The following is a 24,001-nucleotide window of genomic DNA, read 5'->3' on the forward strand; positions in this document are numbered from 1 at the left end:
CCCTAACCCGACACCCTAACCCGACACCCTAACCCGACACCCTAACCCGACACCCTAACCCTAACCTTAAACCGAAACCCTCTCCCACCCCCTAAACCTAACCTACACCCTACCCACACTCCTCACACTCTCAAGCCTAGACTTACCTTTTGAAGAACATACCTGCATCATCTTCAATTTCAGCAATTCACATGCATAACAAAAGACAGGAGAGTAATATTTAAACATGGAAGCAAGACCCATTACCCGTATAACAGGAATGTAAACCCTCTGAATACATTATTTAAATGACTTGCATCACCAAAATATCTCCACCTCATTTCCAATGGATAAGAGTGGAACACATGTTTGTGATATGTATCGTAACATAGTAGTCTAACACCCAACAGTAATCTGAGGAATTATATACACAAGATATATTTAAACCATAAATACTTCTACAAATTCCAGCTTCTACGATCGTTTCAATCTTCACAAAGGTAGGATTAACAGCACATTTTTCCATAGGATCCGAGGCATGGCGCAAAATGACAGTACAAATGTCATGCTCATCATTGACAATGAAAATCTTAATTATGACCGTCAGAGAAAAGGTCAGCATGGTTCCTCTAACAGATTTTTCAGTGTTCCAATACAAGCTCTACCCAAATCCATAAAGAAAGACATACGCATAGGAAACTACACATTTAAAGCAAGTCTATTCAGATAAATATTGGACATCATCTGTATTAATGTTTAAGGCATAAACAACTTCAAACAGTCTTCAAATTCACAGAATGACAACAAGAAAGTATGGCTACACACAGTCCGTTCAGTTTTACAAACTGCCAATGAATAACCTCACAAGGAATTTAAACACTGATGACCATTTCAAATGTCGTTTTCAATTTTTAATAGCTTTGATCTATGAACAAAACTGTAAGACAGAAAATTAAACAAGTATGACCCAAATAATGAAGTAAATCCTCAATAGATATGAAAACATTCCATGGCAGTGAAATCAATTCACATAGTTATTAGGACTTTAATGCACCGACATATCTCCAGATTCCATGTGATCAGAATTCATATCTGGCAAAGATACGAAAGCGGATTTTAACAGTCATATTATTTTTCTTTGTACCCCTAAAAAGAAAAACAACCTTGAAAAGCAAAATCGAACTTGGAGCCTCACATTTCCCTAGGTCATATGTCAGTATAGAAAGCAACAGCTTATCAAACTTTGTAATACTACCAAGAACATATGCATTTAAATGAAATTGGCTGAAATACCCCAAAATAAACACATACTTCTAGAATCAGTGTTTCACAAGGAAGATAACATTCAGTTAATGAAACTGAGAGGGTACCAGACAGGAAGGCCAGGGGTCTCCAAAGGGAGGAAATAGGCTGCAAATATCAGACATTTTTTCTCTCTCTCTCTTAAGAGGCAGGAGGAAACAAGCTAGTGTTATCTTTTTTCCCCTTCTCTATACAAATTTAAAAAGAGGTTTTCTCTTAAAAATCTGTGTTCCTATAATGACAACTGCTTCCACCTGAACTTAACTTTTCTCAAACCATGAGCTAACAAATGCATTTTTCTTTTGGAAATGTTTGCTTTAAGCTATGTGAATGTACTATGTATTTACCCTAGACTCTATCTTCAAGTAGGTTCTGCCTAAAGGCTCAGAACTGACTTGACAAACCAATATGCTTTACTCATACATTGTTCTCCTAATCTATGTGAAGGAAGCTATATATTTCCTCATATCAATTGTTTTATGGCCCAGGATGACTCACCTGGTGCCATGGTTATCTCCATGTAGCTTGTGGGTGAGGGGCCTGCTGCCATTCCTTTCTCTAATTAGTAGACTGCTAGTAGCTATATAACATCCCGCTAAAGACGAGCAGGGGGGCACTCTCCTGCATTGGCAGGTGGGTTCTTTACCACTAGCACCACCTGGGAAGCACCTAGACACATGAACATCAGTGGATTTTGGGATCCACGGGGCATATACAGAACCATTCCTCAAAGAAAACTGAAGAATGACTTTAAAATCTCAAACAAAACACAAGTAGACGTGTTCACAACCTTGACATAGCAAGGGTTTCTTCAATCTGACAAGTGCCATGGACCAATGAAGGACTATGTGAAGAATATTTCAAAGTCTATTTGGCAAATGCAGCATAAGTTGGCTATATTTAGTCCTCAAGTGAATGAAAATGTCATTAATAGTGGTCGTTTCAAATAGGTAGCATGGGAAGCTGTTTACACTTATTGTGATTCGCGGTATACCACATTCACAAATGTCAGTGGCATTGGTGCAAAATCTATACATTTCTCAGTGGAAGCTTCTACATGGACTGTTGGGATCAGAGCTCTAACTCATACAGGCATACTTTGACTTGTAAAATGATCCTGCATGAAAATCAAACAAAACACTGGATTAACACCTAGACAGCTCTGTACTAAATGATTTTAAAGCTAGTAGATGGAATGTACTGATGAGGCAGACTACAAACGAGTCATGTTCTTCAACTTGGTCAAACTGCTGATAGTCATACAAGTTAATGAAAAGTTAAGCCTGTTGTCATTAAATCGGTGCAAAAGAAATAGAATAATAAAACAAAGTAGTAAATCTTGTTTTCTTAATAATCACTGTATTATTTCTGGACAGCTTTGTTACTGGCATTAATAGAATACCTTAAATAATAACTTGTCACAGTGAAACGGATTCACATCTATAATTGATGCCATTGCTGTTTGATACTATCGCTTGAATGAACAGCATGATTTACACTGGCCAACAAACAGAAGCAATCTAAGTGTCCATGGCAGCCAATTCCATAAACAAACTGTGGTATACACACAATGGAATATGATTCAGCCCTTCAAAATCGGTCATTCTGACAATGCTACAATGTGGACGAACCTTATGGTCATTATATTAAGTGAAATAAACCAGACCAAAACAGGACAAACGTTCTGTGATTCCACTAGTATGAGATAGCCAAACAAGTCAAATCCAAAGCCAGAAAAAGCAGAAAGTGATTCCCAGGGATGGAAGACAGTTCATGTTTCATGGACCCCACCCAGTTTCCCTTGGGGAAACTGACTTCCCATGACATCGCCAAAACCAATTATACAAATAACTGGAAGCCATATCCAATCAAATGAATGTAGACATAATTTTACAGTGTACACCAACCTCACTCAAACTTCTCGATAGACAAAAGCCAAAACTGTATCTATGGTACCTCAGCTTTGCTTAAAACTTTATCTACAGTACCTCAGTTTTGCTTATGAAATTTAACAACAACAAAAAAAACACTCAAGTCTATCCAAAAAAGGATATAAAACATATATAACATGAACTTTAAAAAATTAGAAGTTTAAACTGTGAAAAACCTTATTCATATAACTTAAACACAAGCCACATAAAAATACATTTACAAAATACATATCTGATCAAGGATTGTACTCCAACTATAACAAAAAATCTGGAACAAACAACTTCATTAAAAATGTATAAATCTGAACACCTGGCCGAAGAAAATATACAGATAGTAAATAAGCATGTCAAAAATACTCAAAATCATATATCATTAGGAAATTACAAACTAAAACAACAGTGAAGTAGCACTGCACATCTATTAGATGCAGTAAACTCAAAAAAGGGCTGGGAGGCACTTCTCTGGTGGCTCAGTGGTAAGAAATCTGCCTGACAATGCAAGAGACTCAAGTTTGATCCACAGAGAAACATAGCTGGATTTTTCCGCAGCTAAACAAAGCTCACCTGTGACCTGAACACTACACATCTAGTACTTAGTAAAGAGCTTTGAAAAAGTGTCCAGACAAAAACTATCACACAATTATACACAATAGCTCTACTTGTAATAGCTAAAAACTTCCACATATCAGGATGTCTTTGGTAGATGACTGTGTCAACAAGTGGGGATACATCCAAAGTGAAGGGGAGCAAATGCTACCCCAAAATATACCACTTCAGCATGAGAATTAGTTGGACCTAATTAACTTTTTTTTTTAAGAGGACACATGATCATCTCTGAAACTGAAGTTCAAGACAGCTCTTCTGTGAGTCACATTTACCAGAGAAATCTCATTTCAAAGGAATCCTCTGTATATACCAGATAGAAGGATGACAGTCTGTGAAACTCTTTTTTATCAATAGGGAAAGCTAAGACGTAAATCTGTACAACAACCATACCCTTCTTTTCCTTTGGTTTTATTTTTTTAATATTTATTTGTTTTTTTATTTGGCTGTGCCAGGTCGACCTTCATTGAGGCAAGCCAGATATTTAGCTACAGCATGCAAACTCTTTGTTGTGGCATGGGAGATCTAGTTCTCTGATCAGGGATTGAACCTGGGCCTCCTTCTTTGGGAGCGTCCAGTCTTAACCACTGGACCACCAGGAAGCCCCTGTTTTGTTTTTAGATGAAGATGGTACCTAACGTGATATCTTGGGCCACTTCAGTCACTGGCTCAGTTTCCTCAGTTTCTCCAAAGCACACACAAGGTACACATTATTAAACTGGTTGGCAAAACAAGTAAAGGTAGTTTATACTACAACACTGTATGCTTACAAATATCTAAATGGTAAATGGCATGTTATTTATTTTTAATTACTATGGGGAAAAAAGAATGCAGTATTCATACATGTTACAACATGAATAAACGTTAAAACCATCTTTAGTGGAAAAAAATCCATATAGAAAAGACCACCCAGATCCCACATTCACCATGTCTGCTTTAAATTCATCAAGTTTGTCCAAATAACTGAAAATCTCAGTAACACTCTAAAGAAAGAAAAAAGGATGAGGATGGAAAAAAAGATATATTCATACAATTGAACAATTGCTAAAAGTGGAAGTGGGGTTGTGGAATACATTATAATGGAGAAACCACATGATTTCCTGATTTTGGAGATTATGTGCTGGTTCTGCAAGAGAATGCACCCATTTTGGATAAAACACATAGAGTATTTCAGATGATGCGGCAAATGTGAGTACTTTTTCCCATTGCTAGGAGTTTTCTGTACATTTTAAATTACTGGAAAGTAAACTATGTTTCAAAACAACCATGTCAATACCACAAAAGAAAATTAGATTAGACAGGCATGAAACTTTCTTATACAGACCAAGACTTACCCAGACGAGGTTCAAGGGAAGCTGTGATGCTCACTCCATTGTAGGAGTCCACATGGAATGAAGAAGTACTGTGGGAAGTCTATTAGTAACCACCATGTCTTGGGTCCTCTGCATGACCTACTGCGGGAGAAACAGATTTTACAAATAAAATTTTCCACATAACTTCACAAAAAGTTGTTAGACTATATTCAGTAAAACTGAATAATTTCGGATCAATTTACAATCATATAAAATATTATAATTTACAATCCCAATCAATATGCAAAAATCAGTTGTGTTTCTGTACACTAATAACAATCAGAAACAAAATTAAGAAAATCCCACTTATATTTGCATCAAACAGAATAAAACATCTAGCAACAAACTTAATCAAGGACATAAAAGACCAGTAGTCAGAAAACTAGAAAGCACTGGTAAAGAAACCAAGAAAACATAAATACACAGAAAACTCTTCCACGCTCATGCACTGGAACAATGAGGAATTAAAGTGTCCATTCCAGCCAAAGCCATCAACAAATACACTGACTGCAATCACAAAATAATATTCAATGGCATTTTTCACAGAAATAGAAATATGCCTAATATTAGCCTGCTAATATTGAACAGGACTTTAAACAGCCAACAAGACTGAGAAAAAAGCACACAGCTAGAGGCATCTTCCTCTCCAACTTCAAACTACATCACACAGCTGTAGTAACCACCACAGTGAGGAACTGGCACGAACACAGACACACGGACTCGAGGAAAGAACAGAGAGCCCAGGAGCGAACCCCCATGCATGTGGTCAGTTCATGAAAATCAAACCAGGAACGAGCAAAGAGGAAAGGACAGTCTTCTCGAGACACAGTGACAGGAAAACTGGCCACCTACACTGAAGAACATCACTGGTCATCCTCTAGATCATCTAACAGAAATCTAACTAAAAACCCACCATTTTGCACATGGAGCTCTTTCCCCCCTGAGTCCTCTGAGATGGACCTCCGGTCAGCGCTCAGCTGGACACAAGAAACGTCTACTTCATCCTCATTTTTCCCTCTTGCAGTGCCTCCGTGCTGGCGGGCACTGAGGCAACCCCACTCCTCTCAGCCTGGGCTCAGCCCCGTTATCCAGAAGCCTTAGCCCTGACGCCCCTGAGGAGACAAAGCTCCCGCCAGTTGGTCACCAATCCGAGTCTGAAGGCAAGGCGTCCTGTGCCCGCGGGTCAGAGGGGCGTTTGGCGCCCCCCTGCGGGCCGCCAGAGAAGAGCGGGCAGCCCCGCGCTCACAGAGACCAAAGGGCTCACCCAGAAGCAGCTCTGCTCTGAGCACTCAGACTGGAAGCCCAAACTGAAATGGAGCAGAATAGCTCCATGACCCTCCTCAAAACATGGCTAAGGAACAATTAGAGACTATATGGAATGCAGCCGTAAAAAGGAACACATTTGAGTCAATTCTGATGAAGTGGATGAACCTAGAGCGTATTAAACAGGCAAGACAGTCAGAAAGAGAAAAACATGGAATCTAGAAGGATGGCACTGATGAGTCTGTTCACATGGCAGCAATGGAGATACAGACATAGAGAACAGACTGACGGACAAGGGTGGGGAACAAGAGGGAGAGGGTGAGATGAATGGAGAGAGCAGCATGGATGCCCGTGCATCAACATTTGTAAATAGACAACCAATGGGAATTTGCTGTATGACTCGGGGAACTCAAACTGGGGCTCTGTAATAACCTAGAGAGGTGGGAATGGGTGGGACGTGAGAGGGAGATTCAAGAGCGAGGGGACACACGTACACCTATGGTTAATTCATGTCGATGTATGACAAATCAAACCAATATTGTAAAACAACGATCAATCAACTAAAAATAAATAACCGTTAAAAAAAAAAACATATGGAATTAAATGAACATATACACAAACTTTGCAACACTGTAATTCAATTTTAAAAACTATAAAAATTTTAGAAAACAACAAAAGACCTACATGACCTTTGTTCTGGTGATGAGTTCTAACACACAACAAAAAAGCCAACTTACCAAATTATTAACATAAATTACTTACAACATTGACTTTTACAATTTTATACATTTATTCTGTGAAGGACCTTACTCGAGAGAACCAAAAGACAAACTGTTAAACGAACCACTGACCACCCGCCCTTGCCAGGCCCCAGAGAAGAGAAAACACTTGCAGGAGTCGTCTTACAACAGGAGGTCCTGGTAAGGAGCCAGGAACTAACCAGCTACCACCAACCAGGACTCTGGAGAGGTCAAAAGGAGATGGGAGACTCCAGTCCAGAGGTCCTACAAACCTCCCAGGATCCTCCTCGCTGGAATCCTTCTCAGCTGAGGGATGCGTGTGCCCCCAGGAAGGATCCCAATTCAGAATGACGGGTAAGAGACAAACCAGACACTAACCCAATGACCATAAAACCTGAGACTGTGAGCCGCATGGCAGAGTTCTCTCCGTTTCCCTCGCCCTCCCGCCCTCCGCCCCGGCAGCCCTTCCCAATCAAGCCTCTCGCTTGGACAGCGCTCGGTCCTCAGACAACTCACTTCCAAGTGTCAGACAAGAACCCACTCTCAAGCCCCGGAAGGGATCCCCTTTCCTTCATCAAAACCAATACCCAGGAGAAAATATCTTCAAAATGCTAGCTTGTGGAGAAGGAAATGGCACCCCCTCCAGTATTCCGGCCTCACAAATCCCAGGGACAGAGGAGCTTGGTGGGCTACAGTCCAACAGCAGGGCATTTCTGAGGGGAGGAAACAGTCCCAGGAAAGTTGAGGCGCTCGCCAAAGGGCCCAGAGCTTTTGATAGCACAGCCAGAACTGTGCCTGAGGACTCCCAGCTGCCAGGCCTCTTGATCCTGGCCTCTTTCACCAGATACACGTGTGGAAAGCTAGAATCTAAAATATGCCCTGGTGGCTCCGTGGTCAAGAATCCGCCTGCCAGTGCTGGAGATGCAGGTGTGATCCCTGGTGTGGGAAGATCCCACATGCTATAGAGCAACTAACCCCGTGTGCCACAACTGCTGAGCCTGTGCTCTAGATTCTGGAACCCACAACACCGAGCTCACATACTGCAACTACTGAAGCCCGTGAGCCTGTACCCCACAATAAGAGGAGCCACTGCAGTGAGGAGCCCGCACACCACTAGTTATAGCCCATGCTCACCAAAACTAGAGAAAAGCCCACACACAAAGACCCAACACAGCCAAAAATAAATAACATCGTTTTCCTAAAAAATGCATATCTGACAAAGAATCTGTACTCAAATTGTCCAAGAACACTAGAGCAAACAAGCCCATTCATAACTGGCAAAGACTGACATAGACACCTGGCCACTGAGGGTATACTGATAGTAAACTAACATACAAAAACATACTCAAGACACTGGTGGGATGCATGCACAAGCCCCCTTTGGAAGACAGTCTGAGTTTTTTCAGTAACCCCATGGGACAAGCACTGAATTCTATACATGACAAGTGGTGGAAGCCAGGTATCTTACCATTGGAATGTGACGTTACAGATACACAAAAGGAAAGGTTACAATATCCACGTCATGGTGGATCAAGTTGGAGACATCATCACAAATTACCTTTAACTGAATATGTTCAAAGGTAAGCTGGAATACATGTATATATTTCCATGTATTGTCAGCCAAGCATATTTAGCTCCTACATGTATGTTTTAAATATCATTCTCTAATAAAAAGGAACAGGAAACGTCCCTGGTGGCCCGGTGGTAAAGAATCTGCCTACCAATGCAGGGAACACGGGTTCAATCCCTGGTCCTAGAAGATTCCACATGCCCAGGGGCAACTAAGCCCCCGTACGATTATTGAAGCTCGCATGCTCCAGAGCCCAAGTTCTGCAACCAGAGAAAGCACTGCAATGTGAAGTCATGGGACGGCAACTAGAGGGTAGCCTCTGCTCACTACAACTAGACATCTAGCAACACAGACCCAGAATAGTCAAAAATAATTTAATGTTAAAAAAAAAAAAAGGACAGAAGTTCTTTGAAGAAATGACTGAGACTAGGGGTGAGACAGTAAATATATAAGCCAGGGTAATGTTAAATTATGAGAAAGTAAAGAACGTTAAGACAACTATCAAGCTGTCCAAACTGATAAAAATGAATGATTACACAGTTCTATCTGTATACACTAGCAAATAACAATCTGAAAAGGAATTTAAAAAAACAATTCCCTTTCTATAATATCAGCATTAATAAAATACTTTGCCACGGATGTAATGAGGATGACAAGACAGGCACACTGGAAATTATACAATCCAAGGCCAGTGACGAAGCTTGATTGCTCAGAGCTTTTGTGTCATAAAGTTTTATTAAAGTATAAAAGAGATAGAGAAAGCTGCTGACATAGACATCAGAAGGAGGCAGAAAGAGTACCCCTTGCTAGTCTTTAGCAAGATGTTATAGGACCACTAGCAGTCTGCTAATTAAATAAAGACAATGTCTCAGAAAACGGCACCAGGCCCCTCACCCACAACATGCATGACATAACATTGGCAGCAGGTGAGTCATCCCGGGCCATAAAATGATTGACATGAATCTTGAAGAAAGGCAGATTTCCAAGAAAATATATAGTTTCATTAACGTAGATTAGGAGAACAAGGTATGAGTAAAACATACTGGTTTGTCAAGTCAGTTCTGAGCCTTTAGGAGGAACCAACTTGAACACAGAGTCTAGGGTAAACACATAGCACATTAACATAGCTTAAGACAAACATTTCCATAAGAAAAATGCATTGCTTAGCTCAAGGTTTGAGAAAAGTTAAGTTCAGGTGGAGCCAGGAGTCGTCATGGCAACACAGGTTTTTAAGAGAAACCTCCTTTTAAATTTGTATCAAGAAGGGGAAAAAATGGAACACTAGTTTGTTTCCTCCTCCCTCTTAAGACAGAGATAAAAACGACAGACACTTGCAGCCTATTCCCTCTGTCTGGACACCCTTGGCCTTCCTGCCTGTTACCCTCTCGAGGCCTTTAGGAAGCAATACACGAGCTGACCCTAACATACATGTGAAGTGACAAGGGACTCCAAGGAGCCAAAACAATCACATGAGTCTGCAGTTCAAAGGGCCTCTGGTGTGCTGTGCTAAGTCGCTTCAGTCATGTCTGACTGTCAGAGCCCGCCAGGCTCCTATGTCCAGGGGAATTTTCCAGGCAAGGATACTGGAGTGGGTTGTCGTGCTCTCCTCCAGGGGATCTTCCCAACCCAGGGATCAAATTCCTGCATTGGCAGGTAGGTTCTTTGCCACTAGCACCACCTGGGCCAAAAGTGCCTGAATGGAGATCAGGGAAACCCAGCTAGGAGATGAGAGGAGGCTCAGAGAAAAGGAAGTGAGGGAAGGAGACTCAGTCACATTCAGAGAAGCCCAGCAGGCAGTTCTCCAGGAAGAAGAGGAGGAGGAAGCAGGCTGGAGCTACGTAGAAGACGAAAGAGGGAACTAAAGCAGGGGCCCCCAACCTCTAGGATCTGATGCCTGATGATCTGAGGTGGCGCTGATGAAATAATAATAGAAACAAGTGTTCGCTCACTCAGCCAACCCTTTGTGACCCTATGGACTGTAGCCCACAAGACTCCTCAGTCCATTGAATTCTTCAGCCAGGAATACTGGAGTGGGCTGTCATTTCCTTCTCCAGGAGATCTTCCCGACCCAGGGATTGAACCCGGGTCTCCGCATTGCAGGCAGACTCTTTACCAACTGAGCCACCAGGGAACAGAAATAGAAACAGAGCGCACGGGAAACGGACGGCACTTGACACATGCTGGGGAGGAGGCTCATTACAAACCCCGGAGCCAGGGTTCCCGGAAGGATATCACATTCTCCCTTGGACCGTCCTCCGCCCTCTCTGGGTCTCAGTTTCCTCATCTGTAAAATCACGGACAACTGACTATAATTCATTCCTGGAACCCAAGCCTATTGAGAGGGATGGGAAATATTACTCCAAGGCTGGGATGATAGACCAGATTTACAGAAAAATATGGCATTGCTGCTTTTCAAACAGACAAATACAATAAAGGAAGGAGTCCCTGGCCCTGCGGGATTTGCCTAGGGGTCTAGTCTGGGAAATTCTTACATATCAGGAGATGGCTCCAAGTTGGATTTCCGTAAACAAGAACATCCATGCAAAGGACAAGCCTTCAGAGCTCTGTGCCCATCAGCCACAGGAAGAGACTGCCTCCTGACAGCCAGCAGCATTTATGAGTGACCTCCTAAGGCCTTCACCAAACTACAGGGGCACCTCTGCGTTTTCTGTTTCCCTCACTTTTCTGACTCTTTTCTGAAAAACACGCACATTTCTTCATAGAATGCCACAGTGGAAGGAAAATAGGCCTTCAATTTTTAGACCTCAATTTGCAAAAAACTTGGAGCTTTTGTGTTTTTTTAATTAAAGCACCACATAATTTAAAAATTTTACACGTTCTAATTATTCAGTTCCAAAACACCACACTTATTGCACAGGGTCCCCATGGAAAGGCCCCCCTCTCAGCAGGACAGCCACAGATGCCACCATGAAAGGGCAGCCAGGTGCCCTCCTCCCTTCTTTTCCGCCTGGGTGGCTGCCAGGCTTTTAAATCCATGCACCCTACTAAGTTTCTAGGGTGCAATTCGTGGACCCCTCCCTTTCCCATCCCAGAAGGTGGTCAAGGGCCCGCTAGGCTGCAAACTGCCGGAAGCAGGGCTGGGCCAGCCGGCCAGCGGAAGGGTTGTGGAGTCCCAGCAGGTGAAATCACCAGGCAGGATAAATCCCTTGGACTTCCTGGGGACCTCGCTGCAGGCACTAGGCTGCTTGGGAAAACCACGTGGGTCTGAGCTTTAGGCGACGGGGTAAAGTGGTAAAGGCTTTGACCCCATTGGCGAGGCCTTTCTGCCACCGCCAGGTTAGGGGGCTCCGAGACTGTGCCAACAGACAGGGCGGAATACGTGGTTCCCTACTCCGCCCCGAGCCAGAGCCGCAGTTCCCTTACCTGTGGTCCGCACCCCTCCGCTCCGCTCACCGGATGTCAATCGATGCGGACCCAGGAGCCCACGAAATGGGCGTTCCCAGCCGCAATGGAGACCCCTGAGACCCGAGACACACAGCCTAGGAGCTCGGAGGAGGCGCGCTCCGCCCCCGACGCGGCCAGGTATGCTCCGCCCAAACGCCCGCTCCCAGGAGAGGCCCGCGGGCCTCGCTACTGCCGCCAGGTGAAATCCATCAGCGAGCAAATCCACCCCACCGAGACAACCCGAGCTTTCTATCCGCTGATCTGTCTATAATTCAGGGATAAAACTATGACTACAGGAAGGAACGAAGACCTGACCTAGGATGGCTATGATATTCTATAGAACCAGAGAAAATTGGTTAAAATAAAAAAAAAAATTTCTTGGAAATTGTAAAGCTGGTTCTTTTGCATATGCAATCAAGAACAATTAGCTTGTTAAAAAGCCCTGCCTAGGGCAAAGCTTGAAGTTAATCCTTTCCTTGAAAAATACTGCCCACTTTGCCTGAGAACTCAGCCTTCGGCAAATGAGAACTTCAAGCCCCGCCCCCCCCCAAAAAAAAGAAGGTCAAAGAGATATTTTAAATCTTGGGCGGAAAACTAGAAGATCTCTGTCTGTCTGTGTGGTTTTATGTATGTCTCAGTGTGAGTCTTCTGTTTTTTGATAATATTGCTGAAGTTGTGAGTTCTTATTTAAATAATCTAAAGAAAAGGAAGCCCTTACAAATCAAACAGTTCTAAATACAGCAAAAAATTGACCTAAATGAATTTTAGATTCATGTGAACTGGGAAATAGTCAATATTAAATATCTAGTATTTTTTTTTTGCTACTCTAGTATAGACATGTCTAAGAGTCATTAACATTAAGCATAAAATTTTTATAGTGTCTAGGATTATTATAAGTTAAATATTGCTATATTGTTATATCTGTCACAAGCTTGTCAACAAAGAAAGTACCTCTAAAAACAAACAAACAAAAAACTCCTAAAAAATGTAAATGCGATATGAGCTTTTAGATAAACTATTAAAAATAATTATACTTTAAAATATCTGTCTATAATAGTCTTGATTGAAGGCAGAGGAGAAGGGGAGGACAGAGGATAAGATGGTTGGATGGCATCACTGACTCGATGGACATGAGTTTCAGCAAGCCCAGGGAGTTGGTGATGGACAGGGAAGCCTGTTATCTTGCAGTCCGTGGGGTCGCAAAGAGTCAGACACGACTGAGCAACTGAACTGAACTGAATTTACAATAGTTTCTCCAGATTTTGGTTACCTGAATTTCTATCGTTGTGCTAAACTAAGTGATGACAGTGTATTGAATAGCTAGGTCATTTCCAAATAAATTAAGGTTCTGAAACATTCACTACTTGACAGGACCTTCCTCTTACGCAGAAACTAAAGAGATGTTTGACTATCCATGAACAGTGTCTGGTGCCATCCTGAGATGTTCACTATAAGAAAGCAAAAATTTTTTTAGATAGTATCACTGATATGTATGTTCACCAATCTATAGAATGCCAATATAAAAGTCAGTTCTTGGTTGCTTAAGGAAAATGTATGTCTTGTTATTAAAGAAGGTATGAGGAATGAAATCACATTTTATGAAGGAAAAAGAAGTAGTTCTGACTTACAGGTGGCAGTTTCAGGATGGGAGAAGCAAAGGAATGTGTACACAAAGGGATAAGGAAGTTTTATGGAAGGTAGACCCCCAGAAAAGAGCTTTGTGTGTAGTACAAGTTTTCCTGAGATGTTGAACTGCCTTTGCTGATGGATTTTAAGTTTCTTTACCTCTTAAGTGATCTGTTCTAGGTTTACCTTTGAAATCTTTTGTTTACTTTGGCTAAGTGGCTAAGTATTGTTTCACAGTGACTTATGTGATTCCTACCTGACTGTTATAAACCCTTTGGATATTTATGAACAAGCCGTCCTAAATAATTGACTTCTAGCTAACTTTGGGATGCTTCAAAGGGCCCCTGAGACCTCCCAAAGAGATATATTAAACAAGCTGAGTTCATTTAACATGTTAAACTACATGGGAAGTGTTGTCAGAAGGAGTGATGAATCTTCTCAAATTACATTGTATGGTTGATGATACTAATATAGATATCCTAGAAATTATGTGACATTCATGAAAATCAGATATGTTCTGGTAAAATGCTGTCAGTTATAATTCTAGTTATCATATTAAAGTGTTTCAAGTCACAGCAATGACGAGATTACTTTGTTAATTTCAATTTAATCAGGTTTTAAACATGCCTTCTATGATTTCGCACGGATGCCTTTGCAAAAATACTGCTACTTCAAGATATATGGAAAAGACTTTTCTAAGCTTACCCGTAAACAACTTTTTTGTTTGTTATCTGGTAAGCTGGTACCAGACTGGAATTTAGCCTAGTCTCTAGGTTAAGAGAACACAGTTTTCTTAGAATGCAGCTTTCGATCACAGATTATGACTTTCTTTACCTTTCAGTGATTTATATTTGTTTTTATCATCTTTTTTTTTACCTCTGTAAAGTAAATAAGCATTATTTTAAGATTATGGTACATGTAGGATGGACCAAGCTTTCCCCACTCCTGCAAATTCCCTTAAGCCCTCAGATTCTTCTGATGGGACCAAGGTCTCACTTCCCTCCAGAGGGACAATCTAAGCTTTTTATCAGCTGACCTGCCCCTGATAGCAGAGTCAATTTGAGCACTATTTGGTCTATAATTTAGGCATGAAACTATGACTACATAAAGGAAAGATGACTTTTTGATGCAGGATGGCCATGATATTCTTTGGACTTCAGAGAAAATTGGTTAAATTGACACTTTTTCTCTTGGAAACTGCAAAGCTGGTTCTTTTAGCATATGCAATTGAAAACATCTAGGTGGTTTGGTCAGTTTTCATTCCAGTCCCAAAGAAAGGCAATGACAAAGAATGTTCAAACTGCCGCACGATTGCACTCATCTCATACGCTAGTAAAGTAATGCTCAAAATTCTCCAAGCCAGGCTTCAACAATACATGAACTGTGAACTTCCAGATATTCAAGCTGGATTTAGAAAAGGCGGAGGAACCAGAGACCAAATTGCCAACATCCACTAGATCAAGGAAAAAGCAAGAGAGTTCCAGAAAAATATCTATTTCTGCTTTATTGACTATGCCAAAGCCTTTCACTGTGTGGATCACAATAAACTGGGGAAAATTCTGAAAGAGATAGGAATACCACACCACCTGACCTGCCTCTTGAGAAATCTGTATGCACGTCAGGAAGCAACAGTTAGAACTGGACATGGAACGACAGACTGGTTCCAAATAGGAAAAGGAATATGTCAAGGCTGTATATTGTCACCCTGCTTATTTAACTTATATGCAGAGTACATCCTGAGAAATGCTGGGCTGGATGAAGCACAAGCTGGAATCAAAATTGCCGGGAGAAATATCAATAACCTCAGATATGCAGATGACACCAGCCTTATGGCAGAAAGGAAAGAAGAACTAAAGAGCCTCTTGATGAAAGCAGTTGAATCCATGCAGGCTGAAGAGCACCAATGACAGCAGAGAGAAATAGTTCTTCTATTGCTTCCTACCAAAAAAAAAGAGAGAAGAAAACTTGTAACTCTTTTTCTGACACTCAGATCACCAAAGGGAGAAACTGCTATGAGTATGTGGATGGAAAGGACACCTCTTTGGCCAACTGGATGAGGTGAGTGCAGTGAGTCTGTAGTTTGTAGATGTCGCTCTTCCCTCAAGCCCACACCCCTTTATTTCTCAACCTATCTCCCTCAATAGCTTTCACATCTTCTTTCCTCTTTTCCCTCCATATCACACTCTCTCATTTCAAACGACATTAGAAAGAAAGAACTAAAAATATAGCATGTGCCCTCAAAACACAAGTCTATATGCTGGGGGACTTGAAAACAACTTGAGGAGTCTAGATTCACCAGGGACAGTTTAACTCACTTAATTGACACTTACCAAGCACTTTATGTTTCAGTTTAGACAGTGAACTTCATTACTGAAGCAGATCACACAACCCATGTCCTTTTGGAGAACATACTGCAGAGAGACATTAGCCAATTGATTTTAGGAACTGCAAGAAGATCCAACCAGTCCATCCTAAAGGAGATCAGTCCTGGTTGTTCATTGGAAACACTGATGTTGAAGCTGAAACTCCAATACTTTGGCCACCTCATGCGAACAGTTGACTCATTGGAAAAGACCCTGATGCTGGGAAGGATTGGGGACAGGAGGAGAAGGGGACGACAGAGGATGAGATGGTTGGATGGCATCACCGACTCGATAGACATGGGTTTGGGTAAACTCTAGGAGTTGGTGGTGGACAGGGAGGCCTGGCGTGCTGCGATTCATGGGGTCGCAAGGAGTCGGACACGACTGAGCGACTGAACTGAACTGAACTTTAATTTTTCTATCTTTGAGTAACTGCACAGTGCCAGGATAACCTAACATGGGAGACCTTGAGCCCATGTGGGCAACAAGCTCCCCAGGCTTGGTTCCAGTGAGAAGTGAGCCCTGAGGCCTGGGAAGGAATGAGGGGCAGGATGGCCGTGAGCATGGCCATTCTCTGAGGGCCTCTCCTTTCATCAGGGCAGGCAGAAAGTGAATGAACTATTACTGTTCTGGGTCTCAAGCTATGTCAGAGCACTCTCCAAGTTTCGATGGGAGAGGGTAGGCAAGTAAATAGGACCCTGGCTACACGTGGGGAGATTGAAGAAAAGCCTCGAGAGAGAAGGCAGGCTGGGGTGAGCGCTGAGGGCTGTGTGTTAGCCTAGAAGCACCAAGTCCTGTGGAATGAAAGAGAACTTAATTTAGAGTTTAGGGGAGCTGGAGGTCACCAGCCTCATGGACAGTCCAGGTGGAGACGAGTCTGGAACTGGGCTCTGGAAAATGGCTAATTAGGTAAGGAGAGAAAAGCATTCCAGCCAGGAAGAGGACCAGAAACAGGATCTGGAAATAGGAATTCATATGGCCTGGTCGAAGGTGTGAACAGAAGGTCCCCATGAGGGGCGGTGGGAGCCACGGCGGCCTCAGAGCCTGAAGGCAAGGAGCTGGGCATGGCCCGACCGTGGAGGGCACTCGTCACCTGAGGTTTCTTTCCCTCTCCCGGCCTCGACCCCAGGTATGTGAACTGTGCCCGGGACGACAAGGAGCAGAACCTGGTGGCCTTCCAGTATCACAGGCAGATCTTCTACCGAACCTGCCAGGTGGTCAGGCCAGGCTGTGAGCTGCTGGTCTGGTATGGGGACGAGTACGGCCAGGACCTCGGCATCAAGCGGGACAGCGGGGGGAAGAGCGAGCTCGCGGCCGGGAGAGGTGAGCGCCACCCCTCTTCCAGCGCCCCAGCCCATCCTGGGGAGCCTCCCTGGTCCGATTCCGAAGCAGAGTACAATTCAGTCTACAGTCAGTCAAGTCGCAATTAAAATGCCTCAGAATTTGATTCATTTCATATGACTGTTAGGAAAGATTTCTATATTAAAAATGTTAGTTCTACTTTTCAATATTTCACGCAAAAACTAGGCCACATCACCTTCTGCTGAAAGGCTCAGAGACAAACAGCAAGTTTCCCAGCACCGACCCGCCCCCTCACCTCTCCCTGTTTCTCCCTCATTTCCTCCCATTTCTAAGCGACACGTGTGCAGTGATTTGCATTCAGTCACTGTTTCAGTTTGTGGTCATGTGAGCTCATACTCTGTGCCAGACAGGGCTCCACCCACCGAAACAGACAGAACCACTGCCCTGGGGCAGCACGGGCTTCATACCAGACAGGGGCTGGTGCTCTGAGGAAAGCAGCGCAGGAAAAGTGCCTCGGATCAGCGTGAGCAGAGGGTGGGGTGTGGCGCAGGATGGTGGGGCAGGGTCTCTGCAGAGATAACACCCCTGGGAAAGGATTCAGGCAGGGGAGCAGCCAGTGCCGCAGCCCCAGGGCCGGGAAAAGAGCCCATGCCAGTGGTCGCAGGAGGAAGCACAGAGGGCGAGGAAGGAGCTGGATGGGACACGGAAACCTCAGGGCCCGTGTCCACGTGCAGGCCCCAGGGGTCTTCCTGGGTGACACAGAACAACCGTGCGGCTTTCAGCTGCAAGCGGCATGTTCTCTGTTCTGTGACGATGCTTTGGTTTGCTTTTGGGAAGAGACAGCAGCAGGGAGTCCCCCCAGAAGTCAGTTCACTCCCAGACATGAAGGGAGAGTGGGCTGGCTGAAGATGCACGGGAGTGAGGGTGTGAGGAGTCTGGCTGGAGGTGTATTTTTAAACAGGAATTCCTAGTGCATGTTAAATGGACTAAGACTGAATGAAATAAATGAGGTATGAATACAGGTGAGGCTTGAGAAAGGACATGCCTTTATTTTCTGATTTATGGAAAACTGAGAGAGGAGCAATTTGTGAACCAGTTGGAGCAGCAGGAGCCAGAGATCTGTAGTCAGTGGGAACTGGGCCACTCGGTCTCATCCAGTCTGAAACCCACTTCCTGCAGAGATCGGCACAAAGGCTGCTCTTTGAACCAGGAGCTGCAAAGTCACCTTTATTCACACCTGCTGTAACCACCCCCTGTGCTGCCTCCCATATGCAGAGAGCTTCAGGCCAGGCGCCCCTAACTTAATAGACCCTTTCCCCTCACAGGGAGCCACTCAGGAAGATTCTACCTAAGTCATCAAGAGTCTTATCTCTCAGTAGGGTAAAATACCTGTGGCCACGGTGACATGACTTTTCAGATACTTACACGCAGGGAAAGGTCCCTGAAGATCCACCTCTCTCAGGAGAGACGCTGCCTCTGATGCTGTTGGAAGGTCCCTAGTCTGAGTGATATGTAGAAAAGGCTGTTGACACAGGCTTCCTGGATTTCTGTAGATGTAGAGAATAAGAATAGAATGGAAAAGTGGACTGTAAAGACACACTTGATGGGAGACAAATCGTGCGCTGTCAACACTAAGATGATTAGTGGGCAGGCCTTACCATGGCAAAGCAGCTACCTGACCAAAAGCTTCCTCTTTCAGCAAAACCGGAGCCCAATATCCACTCATGTGCCTCCTGCTCTCTGGCCTTCTCCAGTCAGAAATCCTTCAGCGAACACGTCCAACACAGTCACCCCTCTCAGACACTCCTGAGATCATCTGAAAGAGACCATCTCCAAGCAGAGGATCTCTGCCCAGGGAATCAAAATCAGCAGCAGCGATATTCCGATCCACACAGCCCGAGTGACAAACCTGAGGGTCACGAGGCAAAAAAAAGGCCCCAAACTTTGCTGAAAAGCATAAGGCTGAAGAGGATTTCAAGGGCCTCTTCCTACTCACCCAGAGGGCAAGTGGGGGGTTCTGGGGTGCATGAGAGAATGACAGAAGAGCCCAGCACAAGCCAGGAACTGAATCCAGAGGACACAGGCAAATCATTCATGGGGGCAGGGGTCTCGAGGATTATAAAAGCCAAGTACGGAGAGTGTGGGCAAGTCTCCAAGGATAGGTCAAGTCTCATCACAAACCAGAGGACACACACAGGGGAGAAGCCCTATGTTTGCAGGGAGTGTGGGCAAAGCTTCAGTCGTAAGTCCCATCTCATCACACACCAGAGGACACACACAGGGGAGAAGCCCTATGTGTGCAGGGAGTGTGAGTGAGTCATGACCAACAAACCACATCTTAGCCACAGGAAGATTACTGCAGCCACCCCATGCCTCAGCTCTAAGGGGGCCTCAGAGGAGGTCTATGACCCGTTACTGTCCCCAAGAGTATGAGGAGAGACTTCCCAGGTGGTCTAGTGGCCAAGATTCCAATGCAGAGACCCATGTTCAATACCTGATTGGGGAACTAACTCCCACATGCTGCAACTAAGACGTAGTGCAGCCGAATAAATAAATACATAAATAAACATTTTAAAGAAAGAGTGTGATAAACACAGAATTGATTAAATAGACCTTCCACTTTCATGACAGGAGAGGAAGTAGATAAACAGCAGAGGGTTTCTTAAGTGTTCTGGAGATGTTCATGCCAATTGCCTTCATGGTTTTTTGTACTCCTAATAAATTTTGTCTCCAAACAAATCTGAAGCCCAGACTACGTACTTATTCCCCACTTATTACTGAGAGCAGTGGGCTCCAGTGGTAGCTGAACCCCTGGGAAGGCATAATTCTGGAGCCAACTCAGTTAGGTCATGGGACAGTCGGTTCCTGGGTCCAGGGAGAGGAATCTAGGGTTTGAGACAGACTCACCAGGGAAGAGAATTCCTCGGCCTCCTGGGAAGTGTGGTCTCTCCTCCTTATAGACCTCGACTCTCCTTTGGCCTCTCCTGGTTGTCCTCTGGTTTCCTCTGACTTCTGTGGCCTCAAAGGTGAAGGCCTCGTGCATGTGTGTGTGTGTGTGTGTGTGTGTGTGTGTGTGTGCCTTGCTCAGCCTGGACCATCTGGTCTTTGCCACTCCCTCAGGGTCATCACAGCATCTGGACTCCAGATTCAACCACAGGGATCCAGTTCTCAGCCCTGCCCTCAGCAGCTCTGTGACCTGGGGCAAGATGCTCAGCCTCTCTCTGTCTCTATTCTCATCTGTGACACACGGTGGAGGCAGCAGCATTTTAGTCTGATGCATGAGCACAGGGAGAATCTGGCAGAGGCTGGCTGAGGAGGCAAGCCCCACCTTTGCTGTTCTTTGTGTTTTTTTCTTTAACTTTTTCTTATTTTTTAATTGAAGGATAATTGCTTTACAGAATTTTGTTTTCTGCATGTCCTTCAGCCCCCACACCTTCCAGGTTTTCAGAACTAGACGAGGAAGGGGCCATTTAGGCACTTGGCTGCCCTGATGAGTGGGTGTGAAGTCAGGGCTGCTAAGGGAGGGTGACCTCCCTTCCCACCACTGCCGTTCCTGCTGAGCTGGGCAGCCCCAGAGCCCCTCCACAGACAGGCAGTGCCGACAGTCGTCCGCCTGCCAAGAACAGAGCCTGGAGCCGCGTGTGTCCGACCCCCATCCCACCCCCACACGAAGGGTCCTCAAAGCCCACATAGCGGCTTCTCTATGCACGGGCCTCGTACCTGTGTCCACATGCTCTGGCCAACGGTGTCATGACCTTGAAATTCTTAACTATGGAATAGTTCATCCTTACACGTCCCTTTTATGAGTGAAGTCTGATGGACCCCGGGGTGTGCTGTGAGCAGAGCAGATACACACAGCACGGGTCCCAGGGGTGACCAGGCTGCACGAAGGGACAAGGTGGACACAAAGGCCCCCCGGTGAGTGAAGGTGGGGACCGCATCAGGAAGCCACTCTTGCTTAGACCCAGAACTGAGCTCCGACACAGAGTGGAGACAATGGCGATCTAAAGAGTCGACCACACCCTCCCCTCTGTGAATGACCTCTGCCCTGGCCTCATCCTTCCAGGATGTGTTTAGGAGGCTGAAGTCCGCCCAGTCACCAGAAGACACCAAGGGGAGAGTGGGCCACAGGGCAGGGGGCGGAGGGTGCAAACTCCAGGACTGGGGGCGACGGCCCTCAGTTCCCTCCCTGTGCCAGGCTTCTGAAGCGTCTCTACATGAACCATGTCAGTAATAACCACCCATTATTATTTTCTCGTTTCTTTCATGCTTTCTCAAAGGAACACGTTTGTCTGTGGCTTGGTTTCCCTACAGGAAGGGAAGCCATATAGACTCCCCATCTTCTGCGGCTTTAGGCAGGGGCCACGGGAGGGAGAGTTAAGGGTGGTGCAGGCAGAGGGGCTTCAACTGAAATACGGTGGGGACCGAGCAACTTGCAGGGGCTTCTCACCTGCACCTCCCACCGGAGCTGAGCCTGGAATCCCCTGGGAGCCTGAGCAATTCATAGCTTCTCCCTCCCCTCTGCTCCCCTCCCTTCCCCTCAAAAAGCTGACTCCTGGGCCAGCCCACAACACCCCCAAATCCCCCATCACCCACAGCCCCGCACAGGCCCTCCCTCACAGAAGTGGGACGACCTGCATGGTGGTGGGGACGGTGTGTGACCCCAGAGCTTGGGGTCTCATCTGACCTTGAGCAATGGGACTGGTGCTTTACACAGCCTCCCAGCCCAGGGAGCTGCCAGCAGCCACAAGCCACGACCTGAAGCAGGGGTGGGGTGGGGTGGGGTGGGGATGTGAGCTGTCTGAGGTCCCATCCTGTCCCCATGACAGCGGCCAGGCCTCACCTGACACCGTGACTGCCCTGCACGGGCACACAGGACAGCAGCAGTCACGGGGACGGACAGCCAGCTGCCTCCACCGCAGGCTCCACTCTGACTGCAGCGGTCCCACGGCTGTACCAGCCCCGCCTGCGCGCCGCTCTGCTTGGCTGCCAGGGCTCAGGGACCCTGCGTGAGTCGGTGAGGGCAGAGGTCCAGAAGCCAAGCCTGTCTTCAGCCACCAGACCCACCATGGTTGCCAGACTCATGAGCCCAACCGGTATCTGAAGCCTTTGGGAGAATGACACCACAGACGCTGACCTCAGAGCTCAGACCCCTGAAAACTTACTAAACAGGTAGCTTTTAGTCTTTTTTTAAAGGAGGAGGTTGGCAGGAAGGAGGGAGGGGAATGACTTCCTTGGTGGTTAAGAATCCACCTGCCAATGCAGGAGACATGGGTTCAATCCCTGATCTGGGAAGATCCCACCTACCATGGAGCAACTAAGCCCATGCACAACTACTGCAGCCATGAAATTAAGATGCTTTCTCCTTAGAAGAAAAGTTATGACCAACCTAGCATATTAAAAAGCAGAGACATTACTTATCAACGAAGGTCCATCTAGTCAAGGCTATGGTTTTTCCACTAGTCATGTATGGATGTGAGAGTTGGACTATAAGGAAAGCTGAGCACCAAAGAATTGATGCTTTTCAACTGTGGTGTTGGAGAAGGCTCTTGAGAGTCCAGTAGTCTTCAAGGAGCATGAACCAGTCCATCCAAAAGGAAATCAGTCCTGAAATATTTATTGGAAGGACTGATGCTGAAGCTGAAATTCCAATACTTTGGCCACCTGATGCCAAGAGCTGACTCATTTGAAAAGACCTTGATGCTGGGAAAGATTGGAGGTGGGAGGAGAAGGGGATGACAGAGGATGAGATGGTTGGATGGCATCACTGACTCAATGGACATGAGTTTGAGTAAACTCCGGGAGTTGGTGATGGACAGGGAGGCCTGGTGTGCTGCAGTCCATGGGGCCACAAAGAGTCGGACAAGATTGAGCAACTGAACTGAACTGAACTGATTCTTAAAGATCTTATTCAGAAAATCAAAAGACAAGCCACAATCTGGGAGAGAAGTATTTGCAAAACTCATATCTGATGAAGGATTTGGACTCAAAATAGACAAAGACCTCTTGAACAACCCCATAAAAAACGAATAAAGATCTGAACAGACACCCAGCCAAAAAAAGATATACAGATAGTCAAAAACAAAAACATGCTCAACATCATACACCATTAGGGAATTATAAATTAAAATCATGAGATATCACATCACACATATTACTAGGACTGTAAATTCTAAATATATGACAATATCAATTACTGGAGGCTGAGGAACAGCAGGAATGCCCCCTCACTGCTGGTAGGATGCATGCATAGCCACTTTGTAACACAGTTGGGCAGTTTTCTCCGAAGCTAAACAAACCTCACCTTGGGATCCAACAATCATTATTTCCAGTATTTAAGAAACTGCTTTGAAAAATCCATGCCCAAATGCAAACAAAGATGAACTTAGGTACAGCAGCGCTATTCATAATAGTCAAAAACTTGAAGGCAAGTACAGTAGGCCACCCCAAAATAAGCCTCTCTGGTGTGAGGATTATTTACATCGGCTTCAAGGGGAAAAAAAGAGGACTCCCAGTAAACTAAGTAGCAATTGCCTTTTGTGAAGGACATTTACAACAGAGAAAT

The 24,001-nt window shown here is 44.9% G+C and overlaps 1 protein-coding gene across 1 annotated transcript; it reads left to right on the top strand.

The window, feature by feature from the left end:
• The first annotated feature begins 12,167 nt into the window (after positions 1-12,167).
• Positions 12,168-19,752, top strand: LOC145542526 (histone-lysine N-methyltransferase PRDM9-like). The gene is made up of 4 exons (XM_081581424.1): positions 12,168-12,344; positions 15,762-15,829; positions 17,264-17,457; positions 19,136-19,752. The coding sequence occupies exons 1-4, from the start codon at positions 12,168-12,170 to the stop codon at positions 19,750-19,752; spliced, it is 1,056 nt and encodes a 351-aa protein (XP_081437550.1).
• Positions 19,753-24,001: the final 4,249 nt, after the last annotated feature.

The sequence above is a fragment of the Giraffa tippelskirchi genome, chromosome 3 (assembly GCF_054371585.1).
Source record: "Giraffa tippelskirchi isolate mGirTip1 chromosome 3, T2T-mGirTip1v1.2.pri, whole genome shotgun sequence".
NCBI classification, from domain to species: Eukaryota; Metazoa; Chordata; class Mammalia; order Artiodactyla; family Giraffidae; genus Giraffa; species Giraffa tippelskirchi.

Excerpts from the sequence above, each read along its gene's own strand:
- LOC145542526 (XM_081581424.1), top strand. The coding sequence starts at position 12,168 with ATGCGGACCCAGGAGCCCACGAAATGGGCGTTCCCAGCCGCAATGGAG. Across the intron at positions 15,830-17,263 it reads TCTTTGGCCAACTGGATGAG|GTATGTGAACTGTGCCCGGG; the intron begins GTGAGTGCAGTG and ends CCTCGACCCCAG. Across the intron at positions 17,458-19,135 it reads CGAGCTCGCGGCCGGGAGAG|CAAAACCGGAGCCCAATATC; the intron begins GTGAGCGCCACC and ends TTCCTCTTTCAG.